This window comes from Toxorhynchites rutilus, chromosome 2 (genome assembly GCF_029784135.1).
Source record: "Toxorhynchites rutilus septentrionalis strain SRP chromosome 2, ASM2978413v1, whole genome shotgun sequence".
NCBI lineage: Eukaryota > Metazoa > Arthropoda > Insecta > Diptera > Culicidae > Toxorhynchites > Toxorhynchites rutilus.
In genome coordinates this window covers 25,014,580-25,024,179 of record NC_073745.1, presented here as the reverse complement: position 1 = coordinate 25,024,179, position 9,600 = coordinate 25,014,580, and the positions used below count along the sequence as shown (strand labels likewise).

The window sequence follows — 9,600 nt, the reverse complement described above, 5'->3', positions numbered from 1 at the left end:
ATTTCGATTTTTTCACTGTTATTAATCAAAAGTAAGCAACTGAATATAATTCATGGAAGTATAAAGAGCTATAAAATAACATAAAAACGTATCAATCGATTGTGGTTTCATTGGAGTAAGAATCAGAACATACCATTACTGAATGCTCGAAACAAACATATTTTTTACATTTTATGCAGTTGTTGCGTGTTTTTTGGGTCTTCTATTCTTTGGCTCCAGAATAGCCTTATCAAGGTGTTGAAGTCTGCGTCTTGTTAGTGCTCCGCATTTGCAGAGCAAATGTTCCGAGGTTTCGCTTTCGGCATTACAAAAGCGTCAAATATCATCTTGCACTAAACCTATGTTTTTGAGATGGTATTTACTCGGACAATGTCCTGTTATAAGACCAGTGAATGTGCTGAAGTCTTTCTTATTAAGACTCAGCAATTGTTGAGTAATTTTAATACTCGGCGTGATAAATTTTTTTGACTGGTTGAGTTGTACAGCCATCCAGTTGGCCATTACTTCCCGGTTTTCCCATTTCTTCAGCTCACTCTTCAACACACATTCAGAAATTCAACAGAATGGTTCTGGACCAGTGAAGGGTGAGCTTGAGCCGCGTCTTGCGAGTTCATCTGCTTGTTCATTTCCCTCTATACCCCAATGGCCAGGAATCCAGTACCGAACTTCTCTGACACAGTTGTCGTAAAAGGCAAATGCATTCCCAGACAATTTTTGAATAGCACTTGAAAGCATTGAGGGCTTTAAGTGCTGCTTGACTGTCTGAGAAGATGCAAATGTTAGCATGTCTATAATTTCTTTTAAGGCAGAAATTTATACATTCTATTATTGCAGCTACTTCTGCCTGGAAAACTGTTGGCCAGTTCCCCATAGCTACAGAATTTTTTATTCTGGGACCATACACTCCAGCACCTGTTCTGTTACCCATTTTCGACCCATCGGTATAGAACAGGATTGAATCATTACGAACATCGGGATCACCCTCATCCCATACTGAACGAGAAAGTTCGATCACTCTGTATGGAATGTCATAATTGGTCCTTGGTTCCATCCAATCGCTGTTCATCTCTGAGGTTGGTCCAACGGGTAAGAGATTTATATTTAGCGAATAACTATACGAAAGTCAAACATTTATATTTTGCTTTTGAGCGTATGAATGTATCGACGAGTAGTTAATATATGGATCCGTTCAATCCAGTTACAAAAGGGACTGGAATCAAATAAGACTAGTCCTGTAATGATCTTATGCATTATATTAAATTTCTCTAACATTATTTTCTACATTTTTCTACATATTCTAGAATATGAAAAAGGCACTTGTTCAAGAAAGTTACTCCTATACTCGCGTCGGTGTCTCAGACCGAAAGTGTTAAAAAAGTGATACACGTCCCCTTTGTGCCAACACATACGATACGCTAAACGATCACGAACGACGAATAACGAAGCTAGAGAGAATCGCAAAGTCGCAGTGTTGATATTTTTTGAGAAATGAACGAATTATTGATTTCTCGGTCTGACAGACCAATGCGCGAGTATAGGAGTATGAAGAGCGCATTTCTTAGCCTTATGACGGGTTTACATTAAGGAGATCTATAGCTATAGATGGATTTATTCACGTGAAAATAGGTGTAAACGGGTGAGAATAAATATAATACGCTTATTCGAGGTACAGTGGAACCCCGATTATCCGTGCGGATTATGCGCGACAGCGAGTTCCATATTAAATCCACAGGCCTTCCCGGAATTTGTCAGTGAGTGGTAGTTTCATGTACCTTTGTTTTGGTCATGGCTTTCACATTATCTGACCACTGGTGTACACGACCTTGTAGATGGATAGTCTAATGATTTCTGTATTGATAAAACATAGTTTCCATGCTGAAATATCTTTTTTCGTGTTTCGCACTCATTTTTAGTCCTTTATTGCGTATTCCGCGATTTTCCTTATTCGCGACGAGCTAGCCAGACTATTCCGCGGATAACCGGGGTTCTACTGTATATATAACTTGAATAAATTCAGCATATGTAAGGTTGGATGCAGTTCTACTTCAGGTGAATAAATCCACCGAAAATATGAATATATTCATTACAGAAATTCACGCTAGTGTAAACGGTTGATACGATTTCTATAAATCTCATCATATTTCTTCACATGAATATATCAGTCTAAACCCACCCTTATAGAACATGTTGGTTTAAGGGTAACATGTAAATGAGAGCCTCTAATGCCATTGAGGATATACTTCGCATTGCTCCAGTAATAGCAACACATGTCAGTCGTTAGAGTTTTAGCTTTTTAGTAGCTAGGCTTACTGATGATTAAATCTTAATGCGCGTTCCAGTTTAGTTTAGCATCTAGGATTACGCCTAGATGTTTTACTGAGCCGCTGCATTTTATTTCCTCTTCCCCAAGATGTAAAAACTACTGCTGCTGTTGCTGAAATGGAAAGAACTAATCATCTGCTAAAATTTGTACTACATACTACAGTGTGTAGTATACTGCGAAAGAAGAAGAATAGACGAGCTTCCGAGTTATAATAACCATTGTATCTGGATCTGGATTAGACATAGGATGATCCCGAGAACATAGAATCGTAGATCGAATCTTATTGACTCTAATCAAATTAGATCAGTCACTTAGTTTCATGGTCTTTCTCAGCAGAACAGCAAACAATGAAACTTGAACTGTGTATAGTCAAACAATAAGTTATATTATTATTTTTCTCTCGTTTGCTTCAGTCTAAACACATCGACAAACACCATTCTTACGTACGATTAAACACTAAAGAGAAACTATCTTATAGATGTATAAGACGAATGAATCAATGCTTTTATTATCCACCCTGCTGCGCTCGAGTGGCAACCTTTCAAGCCTTCCCTCCGACAGCCGCGGGATGGTATTTATGATCCAACGATGATGTTGTTGATAGGGATGTGTATCAGTTTTACGAAGAAACCGATGAATCCCATAATGCAGAAACCAATGGCGGTGGCGATCGCAATCTTCTGGAACTCACGCCGATCGGGCTTGGTGCACCGTTTGATCAGCCTGATCGAGTCCTTGGCGAACGAACGGCCTGGCTCGTAGATCTTGGCAATCTGGTCCATTTTTATGTTCTCGATGGGGTTTATACTGGAATAGAAGAAAGTACACGGTTAGTTGTTTTATTTAGAAATAGCCTTGTCATAAAATATGTTTTTGATTTAGTATTAGTTTTCATGACACTAAGCGATCCTTTAATTTGTATCTATCTATAAGTGGTCTAATTTTCACCGCGCACGGTTCATGGATGTGGCAGTGAAAGCGGAACAACACTAATGAAGAATTACTGAATTATTGTTTGAAATCATTTACGAAATTTATGGTTCATAGAAAATTTAATAATATCGGTTATAATCCAATTGAATTGAATTGTTCAGCTAGAGAAATTATTTCTCAACGGGGAGAAACAATCCTATTCACGAGATTCACAAAGATTTGAAACGTGAAATTGATATAGAAATAAACTTTCCAATGCGCAGAAAATCGTAAAGCTACAAAACACTCACTATTTAACGTTATTAACGGTGAAACACACAAATTTACACTAATTGCACGGGAATCGCAGATTTTTCTTTCGAGATCAACGAAACTACGTTGCCGCCAGGATAAAAGTGAAGTGAACAATCCCGTTTGTTCCGTGCAGTGCTTACCTAGCGAACATTAATTGTCAGTGCTGATTCCACGTCGAATGAACGCAAAGAAAACCGATGCAACGTCATCGGGTAAAATGGCCGCCGACACATTAGCTGTCAGACGTCTGGTGACGAATGGATAGTGGGTGAGGTGTATAAATGGTCACGATAAAGTTATCTTGCATTAGAAAATAATTATTTCGAATATTTTAATTTTTTCTTATGTCGAGTATTGTTACTGATGGGTTCTCTCAACACATCCCACAATCTTCATATTTTTTATCCATTTTTTTCCTCTATTATAGTGACTTTCAACACATTTCGGCTGATTCGTCACTTCTACTTCCATTTTTGGAAGAATATCAGGAGTGAGAATTGAACTCGTGATCTCTGCGTGAGAGGTGTGGACGTTACCACTTTAAATGGACGTTAGGCAGCCTGACGCTTCACGACCTGTTGGATCCTTTTACATTAGGACGGATGGTCTAAGCTTTGACAAAACTAGTCATTCAGCGGATCCGCAGAAGCAAACGCTGTGCTTCCTTGAAAATATACAATGAGAAGATTGACTTGTTAGCAAAGGTGGTTAAGCGGCTCTTACGCGATCATCCGTACTGACATTACCAGTAATGATATTCATTCGAGATTCACTTCAATCCACATTATCATAATTCCTCAACCCTACACAATGATTTCCTTTGTCATTACTTTCCTACAATATTGTTATGGTATTTAGTTTAACAGGTATGCTTGAATTTTTATATCTCACAACAAAATTACATCGTCATTACTTTCCTAAAGTATTATTATGATCTCCAATTTAATAGGTATGATTCAATTTTTATATATTACACCAAAATTACGCACACAAATGAAAAGAGTTCGCAGAATTACGATGTTACTGCACAAAATATGTTGCTGCTTATTCACTAATACTAATGCGTGAACCTTCAGAGAATACCAGAGTAACTGGATATGTACAATGATTCACAGAAAGGAAGACGCTTAAGACAATTTGTAGGAGTGCAGCAAATCTTGCACTCACATCCGTGGAAGAAATTAACACGTTTTCGAAATGAAAATTATCAATGAAAATTTTCTTTTCTCTATCAAATAAATATTCTGTTTTATGATCTGAAAAGTTTTCTTCAAACAGTGGGAGAATCTTGGACGTAAATTAATGCTGTCGGTTTTTAATTATAATCCCAAAATTTTGATTCACCCTTATAATGTCCTTCAGAAATGGTTTAAACATGTTTAGAATAGCATGTTTTGAGAATTCAAAATACTATCAGCTTTTATTTCAATTGATCTTTTGATGGCTCGCTCATGAACAGTCTGTCTCTTTCACGCTTCAAGGAAAAAATTCCCCTTCTGCTTTCTTCCGTACTGTTTTCATATATCGCTCGTGCCCTGCCCTGTTTCAGTAATGATGAACCGATATCAGAAAATCCGGATTTTCGTCATTATTTCAATTACACGATAATTTTCAATGTCATTCTGTTGAAGTAATGTCAATACGAATGATCGTGTAAGGGCCGCTTTATGGTTGAGGACGTCATTTATTACCTTAATTAATTTTATTCTTTCGCAATGGTACAAAGATTATTTTGGCCTGTTTCTCCTTATCCCTAAGGTTAGCCTTAAACCGTGGTTGAAAATCTGGAATTGAGTCGAGACTTTGTTCGTACCTTTACCCTACTCATGTCCAATAACTGCTATATAATTTATTCTATACGAAACATGTTGCGTCATTTACTTTTTAGGCGAGAAACGAAAAAAATAAAATAAAGCTTTGTATTTAGATTTGGTTCGCACCCTTTGTCGGTTTTTCTTATACTCTGCTGTTAAGGTGAAGGTGGAAGCTAGCCATTGTAGTAGTATAGGTAAACCCTCGTGTAAAAATGGGGTAATAGTGTTTGTTAGAGAAGAGCAAAGCACACGTAAATAGATCAATTCACTTATCAGACTGTGTGGCGCTTCATTGACACGAGTCTTTGAATACATTTGAAAAAAAAAACAAATAACAATTCAATACTAAAGTAAAATGTATGAACGATATGTTCCGATGAACAATTGCAAATATAAATATATATAGAAGGTGCATTTGCATATGATTCTGATTATACGCGAGCGTAACATGAGCAAATTTATAACACATGCGAATTGGGGCACTTTTGGTATTAACAAGTTCTTCCGCATAGTAACTCGATGTTGATAATTCCTTAATATTTTCCTTCGTTGATCGTATTGTTTTCACATATTCACGTTGGAAAGCCTTAACCCTTCTCTTCGTTGGCCGAGGCATTTAGATTGAATTTAATACTTTTCCGTTTACTGTTTTTGAAAGCATAGGCAGCCGTGGCAGTGTTCCGAGCTCTGCAATACAATTTTCTTACCCAATGTTAAAGTTGCTAAAACTTACATTATAGACCCATTAAACGTAAAAATAATAATTGTATTGATATCAACACAATTTTATTCTATTGATTTTCATGACATGGGACGCTATGACTCCGGAATAACATTTTATTGAGTGGTTTTTATAGCTGTTTCGATGATGTTGTTTGGCATCAGTGTCGAAAAAATAACGATGCTTCCACCAATACAAACAAAACCATTGCAGAAGATTGAAAAACGAAAATTTAACTTTCAGAGCACTTGCTCGAGTTTTCCGACGATCTTCACTATACGGTGCGAAAGCAGATGAAAATTTAATATCTTGTGAGTAATCGATTAGAGTTTGGTTGATATTACTTGATGGGAAGTGACGAAAACGATCATTTTCTTCATACTGTTTCGCAAAATTATTGATTTTCGGGCGAGAGGTGAGGGAGGGAGATGAAAGAAATGAGCGCCATTGTGGCAGCCATTTGTGGCTAGCTTCCACCTTCACCTTAAATTCGCCACAGTATTAGTGCACCCGTAGCCGAGTGGTTAGCATCTCACATTATCATGCCGGGTGTTCGGGTTCGATTCCCGTTCTGGTCGGTATAATTTTTCGCCAAAGAAATTTCCTTCGACTTGCACCGTGGTCACGCGCTTGCTCCTCGGAATACATTCAAGGCGTGTTATTTGGCTTAAGAAATCTCAATTAAGTATTAATAAATGATGCTAGTTAATGCATACGTTAAGAAAGTAATGGTTTCACAGGGAACGTTCGCGCCGTTCAAGAAGAACTTATCAAGCATGGAGGTTCGAAAGTCAAAAATATCCGGATTCCACCTCTTGACTGATGCCGGAAGCAGGGATGCCAGGTGATTTAGAAAAAAAATCATAACTTCCTTTTGAACAAAGTTTGATAATTTGTTCATGATTTTTTCTTATTGGTATTATTATATAGCGCATTTTAATCGACTTACCTTGAGATTTCAAAGTTTATTTTAATAAATGTGAAAAAATTAAATTTTATGAATTTAGAAATAATTGGTTTGATGAACCGATGATTAAGTGAATTTCGCCCCAGTTCTTCCACAAAGACGGAACTGTGATAACTCAATTTGTTTATTTCAGCTTTGAAGTTTTGGTTGTAACCCATCCATAAAACCATAAAACTAATGTATCCATTTTATTCATATACAGTAATTTACATTTAATGCGACATGCCGAGGAATCACAAATCAACTAATGTCTTCTAGAGACAATGTGTATTCAGGCCACTTGAAGTTCTTCAGAATTCGAAGTAGAAGGGTTACTTGATGAAAAACGAGCGAATGACACTGAGACAATAGCCCTACATTTTTTTGGCGATATTTTCAACCAATGGTTAAAATTTTATGGAAATAATATTTCTCAAAAATCCTCGTACACTATCAAAATGTCTTCACAAAATCAAATGTCTTTACAGCAAGTGAAATGTCTTCAGAATGAAGACATGTCTTCAAACCTGGCATCTCTGCTGACAAATGTCAATGCAACTACACCCAGAAAAATGCTTACTAAAAGAAGCTATCAAATCTTTGGTGATGCAAACATTAGTAGAATTTACATATTGCCTGCATACATTACCAACCGTATGTAAAATGGATGTCAGATGCAATACACTTCCCTACCACCGATTGATACATTTCACTACACGGTATTGGTAACTTTGACGATTGTCATTACTGACAACCGCGAAGAAAATGTAAATGATTGCCGAGCTGTAAGTTGAATTACTTTTCGATATTGGTTTCTTCACAGAGAAAGGTCGAATTAATCCAGATTCAGGACATGTAAGTGACGTACTTGTGCTCCCGTGGCCGAGTGGTTAGCGTCAAACCTAACATGCCGGGGGTTCGGGTTCGATTCCCGTTCTGGTCGGGGAAATTTTTCTTCAAAGAAATTTCATCTGACTTGCACTGTGGTCACGCGTATTCTAGAGCTTGCCACTCAGAATGCATTCAAGGCGTGTTATTTGGCATAGAAATCTCAACTAAGTACTAATGAAAATGACGCAAGTAATACTACGTTGAGACGGCGGAGTTCCTCTAGGAACGTTAGTGCCATATAAGAAGAAGAAGAAGTGACGTACTTGAAACTCAATTCAATTTATGTTCTCCGTACTCCGAATTTTTGAGGTGACAATGACAATAATGGATTTTTAGGATGAATGAACACACTTTTAAAATTAAAATTTTGAATTAAAAAAGCATTTCCGAATTCCAACTAGTGAATAAAATATGTGAATGGAAATGACTCTTTTTTTGCAAGTGGTAAAAAAACCTTTTACGAAATTGTGTCTCAAGATTAGTTGATATTATAATGATATGTTTTAGTGGAAATAACAGAAAATTTAGGATAAAAATGTTAAATTGGGGTCAGGACTACTTGAAGCAAGAATCAAATAACGTCAAGTAAAAATTCTGTTATTCTAGCTACTATGTCCACGCAACAATCATCATGTGTCGGTAATCCCAGTCCTTTACCGCTCACGTTTTCGGTCTGCTGCATCGGTAATTGGCACTATTAATAACGCAACAAAGGAAGCCTCATATCAACAGTCCCGCTGTGAACAGCCCAACTGTCAACATTCGAACAATAGCAATATTCTTACGCCGAAAAAAGACGACATGTGTTGTGCATCGATAGAATAGGAATTTTCTTGTGCCTAAACGGCTACTGTGTTATAGATAAAAAAATGTTTATCGACAGATAGCGATACTCTTACGCCTCAAAATGGGAACAGTGTTAATATACAACAAAAGTTATCTTAAGATAAAAAATGTACACGAATGAATTCGGCTCTGTTACAGCTGAATTGCTAAATGAGCCTAATAAAGTAAACTGTTGGGATAAAAAAAAGGAAAAATTTTCATTCAAATCATAGCATTTTTGAACGAACTGACTGTGTGGAAGATTGTATGACTGTATGGCACCGTTGGAGGCTATGTAACAGAAATTACTCATCCGATATGGCCTCGAATTCTCTGACGACCCGAATCCTGAAGAAAGTAAATCACATGAAGATCTATGTCAAGGGAAAAACGGATACCAGAAAAACAAGGGACGTCAAAATTGTGCTCAACTATCCTCAACAAAAGTTTTATGAACTGCTACAAAAGTGCCTTTGTTATAATTCCGGAAACTTAATAAACTTAATAAACATGTGGGTATTAGAACAAGAAAGAAAGGAAATTTCAACTTTGATGTTCAAAGATTTCAAATTCATTTCTATTTAAGGTGAAGGTGGAAGCTAGCCATTGTAGTAGTATAGGTAAAACCACGTGTAAAAATGGGGTAATAGTGTTTGTGAGAGAAGAGCAAAGCACATGTAAATAGATCAATTCACTTATCAGACTATGCGGCGTTTCATTGACACGAGTCTTTGAATACATTTGAAAAAAAATACCAATTCAATACTGAAGTTAAATGTATGAGCGATATGTTCCGATGAACCATGCCAATTGCAAACATAAATATATAGAAGGGGTATTTTTGCATATGAAA

General features: G+C 36.8%; 1 protein-coding gene across 2 annotated transcripts; it reads right to left on the bottom strand.

Moving 5' to 3' along the window:
- Positions 1-2,677: 2,677 nt before the first annotated feature.
- Positions 2,678-3,754, bottom strand: LOC129768840 (protein transport protein Sec61 subunit gamma). 2 transcript variants are annotated; one of them, XM_055770763.1, is made up of 2 exons: positions 3,691-3,754; positions 2,678-3,130 (listed from the first exon to the last, which is right to left on the bottom strand). In XM_055770763.1, the coding sequence occupies exons 1-2, from the start codon at positions 3,699-3,701 to the stop codon at positions 2,899-2,901; spliced, it is 243 nt and encodes an 80-aa protein (XP_055626738.1). In that variant the 5' UTR covers positions 3,702-3,754; the 3' UTR covers positions 2,678-2,898. The 2 variants fall into 2 exon arrangements, with proteins under 2 accessions (XP_055626738.1, XP_055626739.1); XM_055770764.1 differs by lacking the exon at positions 3,691-3,754 and adding an exon at positions 3,547-3,684.
- Between the last annotated feature and the right edge of the window lie 5,846 nt (positions 3,755-9,600).